Raw genomic sequence first — 21,367 nt, forward strand, 5'->3', positions numbered from 1 at the left:
TATTAAACTACTACCTACTGTTACTGCTCCTATTTTTACTAAATCGTTTGAGTCCAACGGCTGACCAGTCTGTCTAACGAATTCACGTCTGCTCCTCGCATCACGTCCATTTTCATACCGTATCTGTAGAGAACAAAAGTTGGCATGGCTTGAACTGCTTCTCGCGCCGCGATATCTTGCGCTTCGTCGACGTCCACCTTTAGAAATAGAACGCTGCGGTACTTGTTTAAATTCATGGCCGCGTACGCCGGGGCAATTTGTTTGCACGGACCGCACCACTTCGCGTGAAAATCGACGAGCACTAACTCGTGATTTTGAATCAAAGCGTTGTATTCGTTCATATCTGAACATGCTCTCGGCCCGGCGATTGCTTTGAAGCTTTTTTTGTTCGGTCTTTCCGATTTCTCGACGCACTCGTTGAGCTCGTTGGCGATGTTTGCATCGCCCGGCAATCGAGTCCAGCATAAGAAATAAGCCTCAAACGCGTCGCTGAATTTTTCTTGTTTCTTCAAAGCATCTGCTTTGCGCAAAAGCGCTTTGACGTAATTCACGTCCCCATCCAATACCGCTCGAATGGCTTCGTTCGCGTCGTCCAACGCGCCTTGGTAATCACCAAGTTTAGATTTCATCAGCGAGCGATTGCAAAGCAAAATGGATACACCAGGGGTTACGACCCTCGCCTTCTTCTCGCTCATACCAGTATCCATAACTTGGGAATACTCCGCCGTCGCCGCGTTTATCCCGGCCGTGTACGCGTTCTTGGCGTCCTCGAAATCGCCCGCGCGAAAGCACCCGTTCCCGGTTTCCTTCCCTATAAACACTTGTCTCAAACTCGCGCTCAAATCTTTCAAGTTCTCCTCGCACTTCTTCGGGAACACACTTTCCTTCTCCATCTTTTGAAAGCACTCGCGCACTCTTTTCGGCGTAAACCCGTCCATCCTAATCATCATCTCCCCGCTCGCCATCCGCGACGCCGCTTCGATATCTCCACTCAAAGTCAATTCCGTGTTCAATTTCTCCACCGCTTTCACGCGCTCTGGTTCCAGCGAGACGCTGAGAAGTAAACACCGGATGACGTTCAATCGATTCTGCGTTGGTCCAGCGCCGGATAAAGCGATTGCAAGGTTCGAAAGCGCGGAAGACGTCGGGTGTGTGTTTATGGAATCGCAGTAACTGTTTATCGCGTCGTGGTATTTCCGTCGCTTGTAGAAATCGTTTCCCTTGAGACGCGCGTGCTCGGCCGCTTTTTTTTGCTCCTCTTCGTTCTCTCCTTCCAACATGATAGTGGTGTCGCTGTTACTGTCGACGGGGGGTGTGGGTAAATGTGCGCGTTTGTGTGTGTGTTCTTGTTCGTTTTAAAGTATAAAATGTGCTGAAATTTATGAAGCTTCTTCTCTCTCTATTCTTTCTCTCTCGTCTTCGTCGACGAGCGCACGCGCGCTTCTTTTCACCTCAGGCTCAGATAAATAGTGTAATCAATGCATATTCAGAGTCTTTTCACCTTTAAACATCATCGCATGTTTTCGTGTTCTTCTGCGCGTTCGATCGAGCGTGGATCTGAACGCACAGTTAAAACTCAAAGATACGCGAGCCGCGCTCGACGAGAGAGAAGAGAGAGAGTTTGGTCTAAAACCATCGCCTTCTAAGATAGCCCGTGAAAGATGCGCTTGCTAGGCTCAGCTCGATATTTCAGATCACATTTGTCTCATAAAATGTATGGGAACATTGTTTCGCATCATCGCCTGTATCAATGTCGATTTCTTTCATGCGCACCGACGTCAAAGAGAAAGAGAGAGAGAGAGAGAGAGAGAGAAAGAGAGAAGAAAAATACGCGACGGAAAAAACAAAACTCTTTCTCCGTCTTCTTAGGCTCAGGAAGACAGAGATAATCATGACATTATCAGACTTGCTTGTATTTGTTTTCACCATCATCGCCTTTCGCGCGCGAAGAAAGAGACGAAAGAAAAATGGCACGAAGTCGCGCACCTTACACATATGCTTGGAAGCATACGACGCGAGGAAAAGTTTTGTATCTAATTTCAGCTCAGAACGTTCCTGAAGTTTTGTAATCACGAGTCCACCGCAAAACACATCCAATCGCGGCAGAGAGTCATAACCCACAATGCATTCTCTTAGCATCATCGCTGAGTGAGGCTTGTGCCAAAAACCACCACAAACGCCCCAAATACAAAACACCAAACACCACTCGCAAAAGAGAATGTCGCATGTGTGATCTGTTTTTCCCACTTGCCCTAAAACCTTAAACGCCTTTTTTATCTCTTTGCCTTCAGAGAAAGAAATTTTCCCGCACAAAAAAACAACACGTAAAGAAGGGTTTGTTTGGTCGTCGGGACAGAACGTCATCTTTACAACAACAACAACGCAATTAAATTACCGAAAAGAGTATGACTACTTCTATAGCTTCCGCCGTTTTAACGAGTCGATGCGCTCCGTCGTCCTCGTCCTCGTCGTCGTCTAAACGAGAAACATTAACAAAATTTTCAATGACGACGAAACCCCGACAGACGATCGCGGTGAAATCATCAAACGCTTTTGCGGATGATGAATTGTACGTCCCTCCGGGAGGTTCCATCGTGGACGCGTCCGGGTACGAGATGTTTTCGTCCGCGTCCGGTATAATTCGCTCGGAAACGCAGGCGAATATGGTCGTCCCGCGATCCGAAGCTGGCGATCCGTTTCAAATGCTCCTGAGGCAAAGAATCGTCATGCTGGGGAACCAAGTGGACGACTTCATCGCGGACGCGATTATTTCTCAGTTGCTTTTGCTGAACCAACAAGACCCGACGAAGCCAATCAAATTGTTTATTAACTCGCCCGGTGGGTCAGTCACGGCTGGGATGGGGATTTATGATGCCATGCAGTTTGTGCAGGCGCCGGTCGGGACGGTGTGCATGGGGTTGGCGGCGAGTATGGGGGCGTTTTTGTTAACCGCGGGAGAGAAAGGGAAGAGATTGTCCATGCCGAACGCGAGAATTATGATTCATCAACCGTTGGGTGGTGCGAGTGGTCAAGCGGTGGATATCGAGATTCAAGCGAAGGAGATGATGTTTCATAAAGGACGATTGAACCAGTTGATGGCGTTTCACTCCGGGCAGCCGGTGGAGAAGATTGACGTGGATACGGATCGAGATCGATACATGTCGCCGCTGGAGGCGAAGAATTACGGGTTGATTGACGAGGTTATTGGTGGTGACGACGCTGGGTTGAAGATTGAAGGCGAAATGGCTGACTTTAAGAAGACCAAGGCTGAGTACGTCAGCTGGGGGAATAAGTAAGAAAAAAAAGATTGAGGAGAGAGAGAGAGAGAGAGATGGGAAGAGGAGGTAGCGACGAGAGCTCGACGGAGTTTTTGATATCTTTCTTCCTCCTCTCGCGATATCTTTCGTGTACGTAGGAAATGAAATAGAATTTGTTAATACTAAATAAGATACATATACAGTAAGATGATTTTAACGTCATAACAGAAATAGTGGATAAAGCGCGATTTTTAGAGTCGTTTCGTAGTTGTATTTTTCACAACGGAAAACAAGAAAATTTATTAGTATCGCTCGACTATGTGTTCGTATCATTTTGAATGCGCTCTTGTTGTTGTTATTATTATTGTCGTATTATGTTCTCTTCGAAGTCTCTCTCTTAAAGAATCATAAACGTCTCAAACTCTTCTTCTTATCCACCTTCTTTGCTTTCTTGACGACGTTTGCGTTTTCGCCACCGGCGGATGCCTCTTTCCCTTCCTTGCCGCTGCTACCGTTTTCCTTCCCGGATTCCGACAACGAGTTTCCATCCTTCGCATCCAGCACGTTGCCTTTCTTCTTCGCGGTCGTTGCCGTTGCCGTCGCCGCACCGCTCCCCTCTTCCACTTTCGCCGCGTGAACTTTCGTAAACATCTTCGCCCGGGCAAAGTACTCGTCGTACTCCTCCAACAACATCCTCGCCGCCTCCTCGTTCAACGCGCTCTCTGGAAACGGTTCAATCATCAAGCACCGAATGACCATCAAAACGTGCCGCAAACCTAAATCTGGCTTCCAATCTCGTTTCAACGTGTTCACGCAAATCTCCCCGGACGGTTGTCGTATGTTCGGGTGGAAAATTTTCGTCAAAAAGTACCCTTTCGGCGCCGACGTCGGGTAATCTGCGGGAAGCACCAACTTCATCTTAAACACGCCATTTTCAAAGGGCGTGTTCTCTGGACCTCGAATTTCCGCGTACACGTCTTGTACGTTCGATTCTGTCAGTTTTACCTGTTGTTTTTTTGCATGTCGGTGCAAGAGGAAAGAGAGAGAGAAATCCGTTACACGTAAGTTTTGAGCGCGAAAACACCACGCCTTTCAGTAAAAAGGGGAAAAGAAACCGAAATCCCATCATCTCTAACCGCCCCCGCCGTAAACGACGACGAAACGATCAATACTATACGAGAACAAGAATAAAGAGAGAACTAAAAAACGTACCGTGATTCCTTCCGCGGGATTCTTCTGTAAATCTTTAATCTGTTTCACGATGGCGTTCACCGTCGCGGACGAGAGGTGTTCCATTCTTCTTTTCTTTCTAGGGGGGGTTGTTGGGTCAGACGAAATCTGATTTTTTGGAACCAACAAACAACTAAAACGCTCTCTGTTTTTGCGCGAGAAAAAAGGAACGCACGACAAGCACCAATCGCAGCAGAGAGAAGTGCGTTGCTGTCGCTGTTCTTCGCGGAGAAAGAAGCTTCTCTCGAGTTTCAGAGCGGTGTTTTTTCTCTCTCCCCTTTTGTGGGGGGTGTGAACAGGAGTAAAGTTTTCCCTTCTTTTCTCTCTCGTTGTTTTTACCTAAACCCTATCGTGAAAAAACCCTAAACAGATTTTTGTCTCTTTTGTTCCCTCCAACTTGAAGAGAGAAAAAACATCGGTGTTTTCTACGTCAAACACATCACGCGCAGTTTATTTATGCACATTTCTTCGTCTTCTTTCTCAACTGGAATGAGTGTTCCAGTAAGTGGTAGCAATAATACTTTGTTGTTTCGGCGGGATACTACTTTTTTACCATTATTCAAGAAGAAGAGTAGTATTATTAAGAAGAAACGAATGAAGATGATGAAGATGACGAGGATGCGCAAGAGAGATGATGAAGACGACGAATTTGATGACGACGATGCGCTCACGACGACGATTCAAAGACAAGACCAAGAAACGTTGCGATGCAAACACAAACCGTTGTTTCGAGAGGACAAACCGTTTTTACCGCGAAAGATTTTCTCCAACGTCGAAGGGACGTGGGCGTTTGATACCGTCTCGAGACGGTTGCACGAAGATATTCTGGAAAGAGTCTTCAAGGACAACGCGAAGGATATCTTAAAAGACGCGTCTTCATCAGCGTGTAAGAAATTACGAAAGCTGCAATGGGAGCTAGAGAAGAACGAAAAAGTCACGTACGTGGAGGAAGATGGAGGCGAAGACGTGGAGACGTGGAAAGCGCTCATGCGGGAACACGTGCAAAGTAAAACGAGATGGCAAAGTATCCCGTGGTTGGACGCGGAGTTTTACTTTTATCGCAGAGTGTTGAGCGCGATCGGGTATTTCGACGCGAAGAGCGAAAACTTTGGTAAAGATCCGTTTAAGAAGGATAAGAGGAGAGGGTTGGAGGCGAGTTTGAAACCGGCGGTGAATTTGGCGAAGAAGTTGAAATCGTTCGACGCGAGGAAAGAGGCGGATTTGAGGAGCATGGTTTTCGTCTCTTTGTGGGGAAATCGAGCGGATTTGAGCATTTGGGCGGCGGAGGACGCGGAGAAGACGGCGGGAGAGTACGCGAGCGGCGGAAGCGATGGGGAAGACGAGGATAAAAAGAACAAGAACGCGCTCTTAACGGACGATTCAAAGGCGCTGTGCGCGTATTTAGCGAGCGGGGAGTTGAAGGGTAAATCGGTGTCTTTAGTCGTAGACAACGCGGGATTCGAGTTAGTGTGTGATTTGGCGTTGGCGGACGCGTTGACGGCGGTGTGCGACAGAGTTGTGTTGCGAGTTAAAGCGCACCCGACGTTCGTTTCGGACGCGACCGTCGAGGACGTTTGGGAACACGTGGATTTTTTAGAGTCTGCGTCGTCGAGTAGTAGTAATAGCAGCAGCAGCAGCGGCAGCAGTAGTAGTAGTGGTAAAAGTAACAAAAGCGATAAAGCTAGTGAAGAGGGTAGGGAAAAAAGTAAAGATGTCGAGGCGCGAAGAAAGATGGCGTCGCGATGGAAAAGCCACCTGTTGAGCGGTCGGTGGGTGGTTGAACCCGATTTTGCGTGGTGTCAGCCGCAGCCGTTTTGGAATTTGCCGGCACTCGCGAGAGCGTCGTTGAGTTCAGAGCTCAACGATACCGGTTTAACGATAATCAAAGGCGACGCGAATTACCGTCGACTACTCGGAGATAGACTTTTTGATCACTCAAAAGATGCGTTTGAGGACGTCGTTGCGTACTTTCCGTCGCCAGTGGTTGCGTTGCGAAGTTTGAAAAGCGAGTTAGGTTGCGGCATGCCGAAAGAAAAGTGCGAGAGCGCGAGGAAGGCGAGGAAGGATTGGATGACATGCGGTGTATACGGCGTCGTTCAGTTTGTGAGACATCCGGTGCAACAAACTGCGGTGGCGGATGCGGTCGTGAATCAAGCAGATCCGTTCGCGGATTCGCACGAGCTGCAAAAAGTGCTAGTGGCCATAGCCAACGCCTGCGCGGAAATCTCGGAACGAGTAGCCGCGCAGCCGACACTATCACCGTCGGAAAGAGGCTACACCGGGGAAACAAACGAATCCGGAGACGTGCAAAAGAAACTGGACGTGTTTTGTGACGACGTTTTTGAGAAACATTTGATCGAACGCTTACACAATAACGAGAGAAGCGTCGTAAAGGCGTATTTTAGCGAAGAACGAAGCGAGAAAATGGCCAAAAGCGGGGCGGCCGAGGATGATTTTATCGATTTCGGCGCGTCGTTTGTCGTCGTCGCCGACCCTTTGGACGGATCGCGCAACGCCGATATCAACATTCCCGTCGGTTCCATTTTTGGTATTTATCAATTCAAAAACAACGAAAAGCTCGAAGACGTCGTTTTGAAACCAGGACGAGAACTTATCGCCGCCGGATACGCGCATTACGGCAAAGCAACATCCTTCGTCTGCGTCCCTGGACCAAACGCGAACGCCTGCGAGTTTTGTCTCGACGAGAAAACGAAAGAGTTTAAACTCGTCAAAGACAAAATAACTATTCCGGAACGCGGTCAAGTCTACTCCTTGAACGATGCCAGAGAACCCGATTGGCCTTCCGGTTTGAAAAAATACATCGACGACGTGCGCCGGGGCGACGGCGAAAGCGGGAAGAAATACTCCGCGCGATACATCTGCGCGCTCACGGCTGATTTCCATCGAACGATACAAGAAGGCGGGTGGTGCGGAAACCCTCGCTCTCACTTACGCGTCGTGTACGAGTGCAACCCGCTCGCGTTTGTCGCGAAAGCCTGCGGAGGCCGCGCTTCCGACGGCGAACGAGACATATTAGACATTCTCCCTGCTGACTTTCACGAAAAAACGCCGCTCTTCGCGGGATCTAGCGAAGATATCGCCGAGATTGAAAAGTATGAAAACGTGAAACAAACCGAAGGTGGCGGGTATAAGATTTAATATGACATCATTATTTTCCACTCGAGTAAAAAATATCAACAAACACACACACAACACACACACTCTAAAAAGCATCATGTTACAAGAACCAGCGCACCAAAAAGGCGACGGGCCGCAATGTCAAGCATCAACAAAGAAAGGTAAGAATACACGCGCGCGCCAGCGCTCGAGAGAACGTTGAGTTTTGTCCGAGGGAAGGCGCGCCGTAAAAGCGCGTTTGTTTTCCCGAGGAGGTTTCACACTTTAGGGAGATACAAAACTCTCTCACCAACCGAGCGCGCGCGCGCGCACTTTCGCGCCTCTATTTTTGCGCTAAACTGACGATTCTCCTTCATCCCTCTTCTCTCCGTTTGGGTGTCGTTACAAAAGGCGAACAGTGCAAGCGTCCAGCTCAAGAAGGGTCCAAATTCTGTGCGCAACACTCCTCTGCTGCTTAAAAGAGTCTCTCGTTTTTGTATCTATAAACGAAAGAAAAACGGAAGAGAAACAAAACTTTAAAAGAGAGAGAAAGAGAGAAGAAGCGCGTGAGATTATGCGTTTTTGCGTCCTCCGCGTTGGTGTCTGCGCTGCGCGATGATCGCGACGAGAGAGTGAGAGAGAGAGAGAGAGAGAGAGAACGCGCGTAGTATATACTCCGAGACGTAATAAAAGAGAGACAACACATGCGCGATTTTACCACAAAACGAAAAAACGTTTCACAGAAAACCACACTTCTTTCCCCCCCCATTCTCGTACCTACTAAGAACGCGGTGTTGTTCGAGAATACTAAATGTCGTCCTCCGATCGACACCCACCCTCAGACGAGGAAAAAACGAAGAGACGGAAACGAATAAACGTCTCGGTCGGGATATTAGGCCACGTGGACTCCGGGAAAACCTCCTTAGCGCGAGCGCTTTCGACGTCGTTTTCAACCGCCTCGTTGGATAAAAACCCGCAATCGAAACTGCGTGGGATTACGCTCGACTTAGGGTTCAGTTCATTCGTGAACAGACGAGAGATTTTAACGAGAGATGGTAAAGAAACGGTCGAAGTGGACGTGTGTTACACGATGGTGGACTGTCCCGGGCACGCGTCGCTGATTAAAACCGTCCTCGGGGGCGCGAGTATTATCGATTGCATGATTTTAGTCGTGGATGTGAACAAAGGCATCCAAACGCAAACGGCGGAGTGCGTCGTCGTCGGGGAGATTGCGGTGAAGAAATTGATCGTGTGCTTGAATAAAATAGACTCGATAGAGGACGAGGAGAAGAGGAAGGCGAAAATAGTGCAAGTGGAGAAGAAGATACGGATGGCGTTGTCGAAATCGAAATTCGCGAGTCTCGATTTCGTGGCGACGAGCGCCAGGCCGGGGGGAGGGAACGATCAAGACGTTGGGTCGAAAGAGACCGAGGCGAAACCGATTGGGTTGGAAAGTTTAGTGAAGATTTTAGGGGAACGCGTGCCTAAGGAAAGATTCGAGGAGTTGGAGAGTAAGGCGACGACTTTGTCGTCGACTTCTGCATCAAATTTTCTCTTCGCCGTGGACCATTGTTTCGCGGTGAAAGGGCAAGGCACGGTGCTCACCGGTACCGTTTTGAACGGGTCGTGTAAAGTAGGCGATTTCGTGGAAATTCCGCATCTGAAAGAAGAGAAAAAAGTGAAATCTATGCAGATATTTCGAGAGTCGACGGATAGGTGCGCCAGAGGCGACCGCGTAGGGATGTGCGTGGCCGGTTTAGATCCGGAAGGATTAGAAAGGTTCTTAGTATCTTCACCGAAAACGGTCCCGACGTTTGACCGGGCAATCGTAAGTTGCGAGAAGATTCGTTTGCATAAAAGTGAAGTGAAATCGAAAGCAAAGTTTCACGTCACAGTTGGACATCAAACGGTCATGGCCAAGGCGATTTTCTTCGGCGACGCGAATAGTAGTAGCGGTAGTAGTAGTAGTAGCATTAGCGCCGCCTTGACTAGTGAAACGCTCGCAGGTGCAGTAGGGACGCTCTCGTTGAGTAATGGCGATACCGGCGGAAACAATAAAAAGCAGGAATTTGATCGTCAACGAGAGTACGCGTTAGCGAACGAGTTGCTCCACGTGAGCGAAGTCGTGAAGAAAGAAACAGTCGCGGCGGAAGACGAAAAGAACAACGACTCTGAGAATCAAAACGAAGATGAAGAAGACGAGGACACCGCGAACGTGTTCGCCAAGTACTGCTACCTGGAATTTGAGAAGCCCGTCACTGCTCCTGAAAATGCACTTTACATAGCCTCAAAACTCGACGTTCCAGAAGGTTCCAACGTGTGTCGACTGGCGTTTTTTGGCAAAACGCTCTCCTGCGCCGACACCTCCAAATCACCAAATTTCGCCGAAGAAAACTTACGTCTTTTCTCCGTAAAATCACGCAAAGGTACAATCGAACGTGCAGAAAGCGACAATCGCACGTGCGTTTGTAAAGGCATGTTCAAAAAAGAATCCGATTTGTCCAGTTTCCGAAACATGTTGGTTTGGATGGACTCGAGCGCCGGCGGCGCGAGAGGTCGCATCGAAGGCTCTTTCGGAAAGACCGGTAAGTTCAAAGTCTACTTCGAGAAGGAAATCGATATCAGCAACGCAAAAACGAGTCGCAAGATTACCATGCGATTCAAACGATTCGTCTACGACAAGAGCGAGAAGAGAATCATGGATCAAACTGGTTTGTAGATATTATTTTTATGAAGGAGAAAGCGGAAACGCTTTTTTTTAAAAAACGACGAAAAACATCACAACTGTAAGATCAGAACTGTAACATCAGAACTTAAGCGCTCGTATTCTCTCATCATTCAAAAGAAAGAACAAAATGGAAACGAGAGAGATCACTCCGGAACAAATCGTCATGATAATTGTTTTCGTGGCCATACCCGTAGGCTTGATTGGTTTAATCGTTCTGTTTTCATTCGCGTCGTGTTGCGGGTATCAAATAGCCGTGATTTCTCCAAAAACTTCTCGTTTAGACGATGACACGTCCTCGTCGTCGGGAACGATAGGGTACAAGCACGAATACGACGTGCACGACGATGAATCCACGGACAATGACTTGGAATCGAACGCTGTGAAGACGCCGCCGAAACGATATTCGTTGATTCGCTTTATATCTAACGGGAATAACAAAAACCAGACCAAGTGAGAGAGAGAAGGAAGGGGTTTTCAATTTGCACTTTAATGTCTGCGATAACTATTTATATACAACTACAACTTGCTACTACTACATACACCACGATACATACATTAGGCATTCACTAAATCCGCGCACTACTCGCTTAATTATGCTCTTTCCTATCCAATTTCAACCGCGTCAATCGTCCTCGTACACCTGGCACTGCCGCTCGCGCTTGATGGCGGGATCGCACAATCTTAAAATTCCGGCTTCGGACCACGTCTTCACCAACTCTCCTTCTAAATCAAACGCGTGGCTTTCATGCGCGCGCAACTGAATCGAATCCATCACCGAGTGTCGTCCATCCATGGTGGTAAAATAGTGATACGGTGCTCTCAACGTGTCTCCTTCCCAAGACCGTTCCAAGGACATACCGTACACCGCAACCTTCCCGCATAAGTGTCTCGCGATGTAAATCGCAATGAACCCACTACTCGGTGATACACCAGTCGACAAGTCTCGAAACTTTTTCCGCTTGCTCGGACGTAACTTAAGCAGTCCTTCTCGAAACGCCCTTAACGTCCATCGCGCTCTCGTGGCCACGCCGTGCGCCATGCTAAACACCTTAACGTCGCCGTCTCTTTCTTTTCTCACCGTCGCGGCTAAATGCTCAAACTCTGTCGTTCGCGCTCTCGTTACCACATACGACGCCCCGGCAGTATCGGCAAACAGAAACCCTTTCCCCATCTTCTGATTAAAAATCTGCGTCCACTTTCTATTCAACACCCTCAACGTCGTCTTCTTCCCGGCGAACCGTTCGAAATATTTCGTCGGCGCTTGGTTCACTCTAAAAACCGCGTCGTGATTATCGATGCGCTCGCCTTGTTTCCTGTCCCCAAACGTCGTCAAAACGCCTGAATTTAAAACGACGGCGCACGTCCGGTAAAACTTCATCGACGGATCGTTATTCTCGTTGGAATCCCCTCCTCCGTACGGCGCCGAAGCCGGTAAATTTTTCGACGGAAACCGTATCCGATCTTTCGGTTGTAACCGTCTGTGATTCTCTACCGTTAAAAACAAATCTTCTACTTTGTAATTAAACGGTGATTTTGTTATCTGCAAGGCTACGTTCGTCATCGAGGTTGGATTTTGTATCAACGGTCCATCTCGTCCTCCTCCTTTGTCTTCCTCTTCCTCTCCAAAATCGTTCACATCCACATTCACCTTCTTTGTCTTCTTTTCTTGGTTCGTCTCATCTCCTCTGCTACTACTACTCCCGTTAATTCCAAACATTTCGTTCATCTCCATGTCTTGGTACTCTCCAATCTCTAAATCCTCCAATATCGCGTTCTCGTCGTCATTACTTCTCGTCCTCATCATTTCATCATCTTCAACATCCATCAACTGTATCTTCGAATGTTTTTTATGCGACAGAACGATGCTCGCGAGCACGGCGACGATGAGGATTCGGAGCACGACGTTCTCGATCGTCCTCCTCCTCTGCCTTTTCGACGACGAAGAAGAGGAGGAAGCAGAGGAGGAGAGTCTGCCTTTCCGCATCTCAACAAAGCAGATAGAATACGCGTTGGGGAAAAAGTGGCGAAAGAATTCAACACAAAAAGACTCTCATAAGATATAAACAGAAAGAAAGATGACGACGATGAGCGCTCTCAAAACCCCTCGTTGTTGTTATTGCGCGTGTTCCTTGATGAAGAAGAAAATGAAAATGTTGCCCTTTTCATCATCGTCGCGGAGCAAGAAGAGCTGCACGATTGGTAGGGGACTGAGTCATCACCCCACGGGGAAAGAAGCAAAATCATCAACATCAACATCATCATCATCATCATCATCGAAAGAAGAGGGAAAGACATTTTGGATGGAAACTACATCGAAAGAGTGCATCTTAGCCGCGTTGGAGTCGGGATGCGCGTCTGCGTTCATCGTCAGCGATGAAGCGATGCTTGATAAGTTTATGAAATTCACGACACATCCGGATGTGGGAGCTGATGCTGCTCGAACAAGCGGTGAAAATTTTGACGGAGGAAAAACAAAGACATCGATGCTGCGATGGTTTCGACGAGAAGAAGAAAACACCAATGCAAACGGGGGAGGAGGATCGTTGGTGGAATTTTCGAGCGGCGAAACAATCGCGTCGATCGTGACGATTACAAATCCAGAGGACGTGTCGCTGGCGGCGAAGCGAACCGGCGTCGTCGTGGTGGATGTTTCGGAGAACGATTGGTCGATTATTCCCGCGGAAAATTTAGTCGCCGCGAGTGCGGAACGAGGAGGTGAAGTCGAGTTCATCGCGTGCGTGAAGACGAGCGAGGAGGCGTTGGAACAGTTGGAAGCGTTGGAAACTGGAGTGAACGGGGTGGTTTTGAAAACGGACGACGTGAAGGAGGTGCGATTATTCAGCAAAGTGGTGGATAAAATAAAGAAAAGAGGACGAGAGAACGAGCGACTGGAAGTCGCGAAGGTGACGAACGTGAAGAATTGCGGCACGGGTGATCGAGCTTGCGTGGATTGTTCGACAAATTTTAAACCCGGCGAGGGTTTGCTCGTGGGAAATTTCGCCAACGGTTTGTTTTTGGTACACTCGGAATGCATCAGCGGAGAAGGGTACGTCAATTCGAGACCGTTTCGAGTAAACGCAGGGGCTGTGCATTCGTACGTGCAGATGCCCGACGGACGAACGGGGTACTTATCGGAATTGAAAGCCGGCGAGGTTGTTTTAAGGGTGAACGCGGAAGGCGAAACCGAAGAAGCGACGGTTGGACGCGTGAAAATTGAAAGGAGAAGCATGGTTCTCGTCGAAGCCGAAAAAGATGGCGAAACGTATTCGTGTTTACTTCAAAACGCTGAAACGGTTCGATTGATTTGTAACAATAAAGGCGAGGCGAAATCGGTCGCGGCTTTGAGAAAAGGCGACGAGGTATTGATTAAAATCGGTAAGCAAGCGAGGCACACGGGAATTGCCATAGATGAAGACACGTGGTGCGAGCGGTAGTTTTGTCAGTTAGGAATAGTCACGCGTGTTGTTCTAGTCTAGTAAAATGTACACATGTATTTAAAGCTTCGTTCTGCGCTTCTTCTTTGAAGACTCGTCGTCATTGGTTGGCGGTCTCGCGTTTCTGGGGAACTTAATTGGCGCAATAACCGCCCCGGACGGTTTCAAGATTTTCGGTTTCGTCAATTTTCTGAACTGTTTATCCGTGTTGACGTCTGCTCCAAGGGGCGTTCGCATGCTGCCTTCGTAGACGGCTTTGGAATCGTAGCCGCGAGGAAGCTGCTCGACGTTATACGCCGCGGCTTTCTTATCGTACCTTTCCGAGATGATAACGCGCTTCAGTTTGGCATCTTTTCTAGATTTCAACGCCTTTTCGCGAATGGCGTCGGCTTTTTTGTTCTGGTCGATGATCCATTTTGGCGTGCTTTTGCGCTCTCCTTCCCAGGCGCCCCATCCCGGGAGTAAAGTTGGCCTTTCCACGTCCGGAAGTTCCTCTTCGATGTCTTTAAGTTTCTCCTTTTTGAACGCCTCTTCGACGTCATCACCGGCAAATGCGCGCGAAACTAACGATTTTTGGTCGTCTAATTCAGTCGCAGCGGTAGTTGGAAAGTCATTCGCGTCGTCGTTTATATCGCCGCCTTCTTCTTCAACGTACGTTCCGTTGGCGATGGCTTTTTTCTTTTGCTTCTCCTTCTCTGCCTTTTCGGCGATGTGACGCGGTTCTGCATACAGCTCAGCTTTTTTCATCGCGGCAGCCTTTCTCTTCTTTTCATCTTCGTCGTCTTCCATTAGCACGGGTTCAAACTTTTCAAATCGCGCTGGAGGTCTGTTGCGCAGCGCGGCGCGTTCGCGAAGAGCTCTCGCAGATTTCGAAATTGGTACCGTTTTCGCTGGTACCGGTGCCGCTGCTTTTTTCTTCTCCACTTCTTTCTGTTGTTGCTCGGACTGTTTCTCAGTTCTGCTCTTCTTCTTCATAGTCGCCGCGCCAGCTTTTTCGGCAATCGCTTGCCACTCCTGCGCGTCCTTCTCGTCGACGATGTTCAAATCATCGTCGTCGTCAGAGCCGTCGCCGGAACCGTCTCCGTCATCTTCCCGCTGCATCTCCTCTAAGATCGCTTTAGCCGCTTCAGCTGTTTCCATCTTCTTTTTCTCCTGCGCTCGCTTCATAAATGGTAACGCAAAAACACCTTTCGATAATCCTTCCGGCATATCCTCGTCCCCGCCGTTGGCTTGGTACAAAGCGTCCAACGCTTTTTGCTTCGCGCGTTTGCGCCTTTGCTCTGGATCTTCATCTTCAGAATCGGACTCACTCTCTGAACTGTTGTTCGTGCCGTCGTCGTCGGAGGTTTCATCTCCGGGCGCGTACACTTTCTGCTTCAACTGTTGCGCCAACCGATGTTGTTCGGCCATGGCTTCTCTCGTACCCGGCAAATGCGCGATGCCTTTTTTTATCGCTCTTTTCGCCCATCTGGACGTGTTGCGATGTTTTAACAACACGCGCTCGCGCACGCGAAAGTATTCTCGTCGCTCTTCAGCCGTTCGACCTTCGCTATCTAATCCGTTTTCATCGAGATCGTCATCGTCCATCGTCAAACCGAGATCGTCGTCGTCGCCGCCGTCTCCCATCAGCTCGCCGTTCTTTTTCGCCTTGAGCTTATTCGCTCTCTTCTCGCGTCGATGATAGTCTTTAGATTTGATTTTCTTTAACCGCGCTGCTTTTTGTTCGTGATAAAACATCAAAGCTTTCATTTTTGCCAATCGCGCGCGTCTCGCTTTCGCTTCTTCCGGATCCATCTTCGATAAAGCCAGTTCTTCGGTTTTCGCGATTTGTTCTTCGTCAGCTGCCTCCGCTTCATCCTTCAAAATGGCGGCAATTTCTTTCTCCATCTCAGTTCTTGGCTCAAAGTCGTCTCTCAAAGCACCTAAAGTATCTTTCCTGTTGATCATTTTCTTCGAGGACGGGTCGAACGTGAGCGTTTCTTTCTTTCTGTTTTCTTGGACGATGGGTTGCCATTTGCCGAGATCCTCTTTGTTCATGTCGTACGCCGCGGCGCGGGTCATTTTTTCCGTCACCGATTTCCTCGCGGGCTGTTGCGTAGCTTCTTTACCAGAGATTCGCCGAAGCGCACGTAACGATGCGCCGCTTAAATGTTCTTCTTTTCTAGGCTTGGTGTCGTCGTCGTCGTCGTCGCCGTCGTCGCCCTCATCTTCATCGTTGGCTATCTCCCCGGTGGATCGTTTCGCTCTGGTCAACGCCGCAATCGCATCCTCTAACGTCAACGTTTCTCCGTTCAAATCCACCGGCGCGTTATACTCGCCCTCTTTCTCGTACTCTGTCACCGAACCGGGTTTGGGTTGTTCCAACCTCCTCTCTCGTCTGTTTTCGCCTAAAATATCGTCCAACATCTTCTTCCGCTTATCGTCCTTCTCGTCGTCGTCCAACGCTCTCGTTTCCTCGTCGTCCTCGGAATCTAAATCGACTCGCTCCTCCTCGTCCAACGCATCGTTCACGCCTCGCACTTTCCTCTTCTTCGCGACGGCGGTTACGGACGGTGGTACTATTTCGCTTCTTTTAACGGGAGCAGCAGCATTATCGCCGTCCTCCGATTGTGAATTTTTGCTCGTCGTCGTCTTATTCGTCTGCATGGCTCTCGCAATCAGCTCGCCATACCCGTCGTCGTCTTCGTCCTCTTCTTCTTCTTCTTTTTCTTCCTTTCTCTTTTCGTCGTAAAACCGCATCCCTCGATACATCTCTTTGTCCTCCTCTGCGAACGCTTCGTCCTCGTCGATTTCTTCGTCCGTGAAGTCCTTCGGTAAATCGTCGTACGCGTCGTCTGAATCCTCGTCCTCGTTTTCTGAATCATTTTCTTTCATCTTCTCATTCCTCTTTTCGATGTTGATTCCGCCGCCAATGGTGTTCCCGGAATTCGTTTCCGTCGTCTTCTTTGAACCATTATCACGACCACCACCGCTCGTCTTCTTCGTTAACTTCTTCGAGTTGTTGTTGTTGTTGTTGTTCTTATTCTTAGTATTATCTCGATTTCGTCGCGCAGACGGCATTATTAGTATTCTCACGTCGTATGCAACACGTAGTGTGCTTTTGTGTAAGAGTCGAGAGAGCAGCAGCCGCTGAAAAAGTGGCGTGTGTTTATTAAAAAAAAGCAAGCGAAAAAAAAAAGGATGATGTTTACTCACATCCCGTGGGCCCAGTGTTCCATGAATTCGTCCCAGTCTTCCGGGTCGGCCCAGTATTCCATGACTTCTTCCCAGTCGACGTAATCTCCTTCCTCTTCCTCAGAAGAGTATAACTCTCCGTCTTCGTACGACCAACCATCTGGTAACGGGCAGTCGTTGTCGAGGAGGTATTGTACACACTCGGTGTGGTTTTTGTTGTGCGCTCCTCGTACGGCCCAATAGTTCCAAGGCGCTTTGGCGGTTTCGTGCAAGTACTTCAAACAGTCTAAGTGGCCGTTTTTGGCCGCCAACTGACACGCGCCTTCGTCAAATTGAAACTCACGCTCAACAAGATATTCGAGTATGTAGAGATGACCATTTTTAGCCGCCCAAGCGGCAGTTTCCGGACCCCAAGGCGCTTTCGCTTCTTCACGTAAGTATTTGAGTACCTCGAGATGACCGTCTCCGGCAGCCTTTGCACACGTCAACGTACTGATAGGACACTCATTTGCAACGCAATACTTGACCATTTCCAGATTACCTTGTTCTGCGGCCCTATTAATCGTCCCTTCATTCCACTTACACTTTTTCTCCTCTCGCGCCCACTTGAGCAACTCGAGTTTATTCGTTCCAGCAACTTGCCAGCAGAACTTTGTTTCAGCATCGCTCCAGTCACTCGGCAACAACGATTTATGCTCCCACGCAACTTCCAAAGTCGATACCGACGACATCTCGTCGACCTTAAACTTCTTCTTCAAATCACCCGCGCGAGTTGATCTCTTAATCAACTTTCTCGTTTCACCATTCACCTCGTACAAGAATTTCACATCATTCGAATTCAATCTCGGAAGAATATGTTGGAAACAAATATCATCGTCATTCACGATCAAATCCCACACATCTCTCTCCCCCATTCGTCTTTTCTGCGCTCTCGTTGTTATCACTCCAGAAGACATGACGTTTGTCTCGCGACACCAACTTCTCCTCTTCTTTTTCTTCTTCCTTCTCGAAAGTCTTTTTAATTAAATGTGTTATAACGATTTGTTTTTCGTCAAAGAAGAAAAAATGGCGTTTTTGATATATTAATAGACGACATTATTAACACACCAACCTTTTGAAAGGCGATGATGATGATAATGATGATACATGATGTTTTTATTGTTTACGTTATTACATATACTTTATTTCCTTCTTCTTCTTTGGGTCGTCGAAGCGAACGACGCAATCGAACATTTCGCCTCGACACAAGCGCTCGGCTAAGCGAGCGTTTTTAATCATGGCTAATTTGAGCGAGTCGCAAACGAATTCGGCGTTGTAATTCGTGTGCACGGCTCGACCCATACCTTCGAGGACGACGAGGTCGACGTTTTCGGAAGCTTCGATGAGTTCGCGACTGGCGCGGCGAAGGTCGATGCAAGGACCGCCGTTACCAGAGGAAACGACGGAGAGTTTTGCCGTCGCGCGTTCTTCTTCTCTCGGCGCTTCTTCTTTTTCATCTTCGTCAAAGTATAACGCGGATTTGAGTATGCCACCGCACGTTTCCGCGGCGCGATCAAGCAAGGAGGATAATTCGTCCGCGGTGACGTCGTTGAGCGCGGGTAAGGCGTTCGCGACGAGAACGACTTCCGTGCCTCGTCGTAAGAGTTCGACGACAAACGGAAGGACGCCGAGGACGATATCCGCGCCGCTGTTGTCGACAAAGATGTGCGCTTTCTTGTAGCCGTCGTTTGAGGATAACTTCTTTGCAAACTCTTCGAAACCGTCAATTTTCCATGACAACCGCGTCGCGTTTTTTCTCGCCGCTTTGTAAATGTCGAGGATGGTGCCGTTGTTGTACAAATCTACGCACGCTTGCGACCCCCAATCGAAGACGTTTCCGGCGAGTACGCCTTCGACAATTTGAATCAAGCGTTGACTTTCATCTTCCATTTGCTCGAGCTCTTCGAGGAGTTCGGGTAAAACGACTAAAGCGGCATCGTTTTCACGTTGTTTTACGTCCGCGTAAGCGTCGGCAAACCCACAGTCTCGTAAACACTCTTCTCTCGCTTCGAACAAAGAGGAAAGAGAGATTTTGCCGCATCCAAACGGGTCTTTGAGCAACCGGTCGAGCAACGAATCGTACGCGTTTCGAAACTGTTCCGCGCGTTCCGAGGGCGTTTTCTTGCGGTAGTTGTTGTTGGACTCGAAATCGTACGCGTCGTAGTTCACGAACGCGTGGTGCTCGTCCAACGAAGCGCGCGCGCTCGATTTTTCGTGCTCTTCTTCGTCGTGGTTTTCGAGTTCTGAATCTCTCGCGCGTTCCGCGACGCCCGCGGTGAGCGATTTCAACACCATCAGCCAGTACTCGCGATCTTCGGCGCTGATTGTCGTTTTTGCTTGCAAATCAAACGTATCCGGCACGTACGATTCCGGGTTTTGTAACAACGGGTACGGTTCTAACAACGGCGCGTAGTGCAAAACGCCAACGTCAAAGTCGTTCGGCGGCGCACGCACGCCCAAGTGGCTCGATAAATTCGAATATCCACGTCGATGTCGACTTTGATGCGAGAAACTATTGTGTCTCGGCGCGGGTTGTTCTCTCGCTAAACCTGAAAGTGAATCTCTCGGCGCGCCGCCGCCGTCTAAAGAGTACGCGCGTGCGTTAGAGTCAGCGCCGCTTCCATCCGTTTCTATGTGTAAAGCAGCCGTTGCAACGGCTAAAACGTTCTCGCCCGACGACGTGTAACTGTTCGATCTTCGTAGACTCGACAGTGGCGGCGATGACGATTTACCTCCTCCACTCTTACCGTTGTTGTTCTCTTCGCTCGCGGCTTTCGTGGAGTACTTGATAAACTTCTCGATCCACGATCCTCTCGTTTCCGCCGCCCCGAGCTTTTCTTTTGCCGTCGTGTCGCTCAAAAACGCTCCGAGCGCGCCTAAAAAACCTTCGTGCCTTAAAAACATCGCTTTCGTTTCGCCTTTACTCCAAAAGTTCACCGCGAAAGAAATCGTATTCATCGTGTACGCGTGGCCACGAATAAAGTACCCGCCAAAAAATATTCTCTGCAAACCGTGCGCTTTAGCGTTCATCGTCGCCAAATGCGCGATGTTATACGAAATCATTCTGAGCAAAGATAAAGTAATATCCGCTTTGCTATAATCGCTCAAATCACCTTCCTCCATGACGACTCTACCAAACGAACTCGCGATAACGTCGGAGGATAGACCAACTTTAGCGTAATCTCGACCGTAGATATCCCCGACGAGCATATCCACTCGCGCAGAATCCGCGTTTTGCGAACACTTTAACATCTCGTCGTAATCTCTCATCCCGGTTAACAAACGACACAAACCCCAAAAGGTCCCACCGCCAATGTTCGACCCGGATATCCGTTCGTGTCCAGTCTCGGTGACTTTAATAATCGACACCCCAGAGCCGATATTCACGAGCAAATACGGGAACAAATTGTTGCTACTACTATTACTACTACTAGCGCTATAACTATGACTTTCCACGCCGCCGCCGCCGATGCCACCACCACCACTAATACTACCACTAATACTACCACTCGCACCACCTGTCGTCGTCGCCGTCGAGTTAAAATTGTTGACGTTAAAATTCGTATCCACAAACGTCTTCGTATCGTTCTCAAACGTAAACGCCTCGTCCCGAATCGTCTTCAACAAAAAATTCGCCCCTCTCACCGCACACGCCATCTCGTCCTCCTTTTGCAACTCGATCCCGAGCGCGTCTCGAAACGTCCGCTGATGCTTGAACGACCCGCCACCAGTCGCTTTGATTTCCGATTTGTGTTGCCCGAAGCCGCCGCTGTAGTGTAACTTCTTCCGCTCGATGAAATCCAAACACTCCTTTAAACTGGACGACGGGAATCGGCGGAAGTGTAATCGGCCTCCGAGCGTCGCCGTCGTCGTTTTAGAGGACGCTTCTTTCGTCTGTTGCTGACTTCCATCCTCTCCATTCATCGCGTTGGTATCGCTGTTCGCGCTAAAATACACCAGCTTAATCAAACTCCCGCCTAAATCCAACGCGAAATGTTTCACCGCGTCCCCTCGCTGTCGAGGGAGCGATATCGACGGTGCCGCTTGTTGTTGTTGCTGTTGTCCAACGTTTGTAGTATTCGCGGTCGTCGTCGCATTCTGAGTCGTAGAAGCAGCGTTATTCGTAACGCGAGTCGTCGAAGGTTTTAATGCCGACGACGACGGAGGACGTTTTTCCCCATCGGTATGCGCCGGAGAGGACGACGATTCAGACGCTTTCGTCGCGTGTTTCTCAGTCGTGGCAGTAGTATTCAAAGATTTCCGAGTTTTGTCGATGGCGGCGCCGTCGAAATCGAGCAACGTCGCCCCGGACGGCGAGCGGCGCATTTCTTTTCTTTTACTAAAAAGTCGTCGTCAGAGGCGTCGTTGTGCGGAGGAAAAGGAGTTTA

The 21,367-nt window shown here is 49.0% G+C and overlaps 11 protein-coding genes across 11 annotated transcripts; 4 read left to right on the forward strand and 7 right to left on the reverse strand.

Moving 5' to 3' along the window:
* Positions 1-38: 38 nt before the first annotated feature.
* Bathy06g03720 (thioredoxin) lies at positions 39-1,280 on the reverse strand (the record flags this gene model as incomplete). The annotated part of the gene is made up of 1 exon (XM_007512582.1): positions 39-1,280. One exon carries the CDS (start codon positions 1,278-1,280, stop codon positions 39-41), a length of 1,242 nt encoding a protein of 413 aa, XP_007512644.1.
* Positions 1,281-1,689: 409 nt separating this feature from the next.
* Bathy06g03730 (unknown protein) lies at positions 1,690-2,364 on the reverse strand (the record flags this gene model as incomplete). Its single annotated transcript, XM_007512754.1, has 1 exon — positions 1,690-2,364. One exon carries the CDS (start codon positions 2,362-2,364, stop codon positions 1,690-1,692), a length of 675 nt encoding a protein of 224 aa, XP_007512816.1.
* Positions 2,365-2,504: 140 nt separating this feature from the next.
* Bathy06g03740 (ATP-dependent Clp protease, proteolytic subunit ClpP) lies at positions 2,505-3,296 on the forward strand (the record flags this gene model as incomplete). Its single annotated transcript, XM_007512503.1, has 1 exon — positions 2,505-3,296. The coding sequence occupies one exon, from the start codon at positions 2,505-2,507 to the stop codon at positions 3,294-3,296; it is 792 nt and encodes a 263-aa protein (XP_007512565.1).
* A 366-nt stretch (positions 3,297-3,662) lies between these two features.
* Bathy06g03750 (predicted protein) lies at positions 3,663-4,553 on the reverse strand (the record flags this gene model as incomplete). The annotated part of the gene is made up of 2 exons (XM_007512283.1): positions 3,663-4,262; positions 4,470-4,553. The coding sequence occupies 2 exons, from the start codon at positions 4,551-4,553 to the stop codon at positions 3,663-3,665; spliced, it is 684 nt and encodes a 227-aa protein (XP_007512345.1).
* A 423-nt stretch (positions 4,554-4,976) lies between these two features.
* On the forward strand, positions 4,977-7,646 carry Bathy06g03760 (fructose-1,6-bisphosphatase; the record flags this gene model as incomplete). Its single annotated transcript, XM_007512729.1, has 1 exon — positions 4,977-7,646. The coding sequence occupies one exon, from the start codon at positions 4,977-4,979 to the stop codon at positions 7,644-7,646; it is 2,670 nt and encodes an 889-aa protein (XP_007512791.1).
* Positions 7,647-8,415: 769 nt separating this feature from the next.
* Positions 8,416-10,323, forward strand: Bathy06g03770 (selenocysteine-specific elongation factor; the record flags this gene model as incomplete). Its single annotated transcript, XM_007512740.1, has 1 exon — positions 8,416-10,323. The coding sequence occupies one exon, from the start codon at positions 8,416-8,418 to the stop codon at positions 10,321-10,323; it is 1,908 nt and encodes a 635-aa protein (XP_007512802.1).
* A 631-nt stretch (positions 10,324-10,954) lies between these two features.
* Bathy06g03780 (beta-galactoside alpha-2,6-sialyltransferase 2) lies at positions 10,955-12,316 on the reverse strand (the record flags this gene model as incomplete). Its single annotated transcript, XM_007512411.1, has 1 exon — positions 10,955-12,316. The coding sequence occupies one exon, from the start codon at positions 12,314-12,316 to the stop codon at positions 10,955-10,957; it is 1,362 nt and encodes a 453-aa protein (XP_007512473.1).
* A 91-nt stretch (positions 12,317-12,407) lies between these two features.
* Positions 12,408-13,766, forward strand: Bathy06g03790 (3-dehydroquinate synthase; the record flags this gene model as incomplete). The annotated part of the gene is made up of 1 exon (XM_007512282.1): positions 12,408-13,766. One exon carries the CDS (start codon positions 12,408-12,410, stop codon positions 13,764-13,766), a length of 1,359 nt encoding a protein of 452 aa, XP_007512344.1.
* Positions 13,767-13,826: 60 nt separating this feature from the next.
* On the reverse strand, positions 13,827-16,826 carry Bathy06g03800 (predicted protein; the record flags this gene model as incomplete). Its single annotated transcript, XM_007512692.1, has 1 exon — positions 13,827-16,826. The coding sequence occupies one exon, from the start codon at positions 16,824-16,826 to the stop codon at positions 13,827-13,829; it is 3,000 nt and encodes a 999-aa protein (XP_007512754.1).
* Positions 16,827-16,957: 131 nt separating this feature from the next.
* On the reverse strand, positions 16,958-17,896 carry Bathy06g03810 (the record flags this gene model as incomplete). Its single annotated transcript, XM_007512474.1, has 1 exon — positions 16,958-17,896. The coding sequence occupies one exon, from the start codon at positions 17,894-17,896 to the stop codon at positions 16,958-16,960; it is 939 nt and encodes a 312-aa protein (XP_007512536.1).
* A 214-nt stretch (positions 17,897-18,110) lies between these two features.
* Bathy06g03820 (predicted protein) lies at positions 18,111-21,305 on the reverse strand (the record flags this gene model as incomplete). Its single annotated transcript, XM_007512731.1, has 1 exon — positions 18,111-21,305. The coding sequence occupies one exon, from the start codon at positions 21,303-21,305 to the stop codon at positions 18,111-18,113; it is 3,195 nt and encodes a 1,064-aa protein (XP_007512793.1).
* Between the last annotated feature and the right edge of the window lie 62 nt (positions 21,306-21,367).

The sequence above is a fragment of the Bathycoccus prasinos genome (assembly GCF_002220235.1).
Source record: "Bathycoccus prasinos genomic : Chromosome_6".
Taxonomy (NCBI): Eukaryota; Viridiplantae; Chlorophyta; class Mamiellophyceae; order Mamiellales; family Bathycoccaceae; genus Bathycoccus; species Bathycoccus prasinos.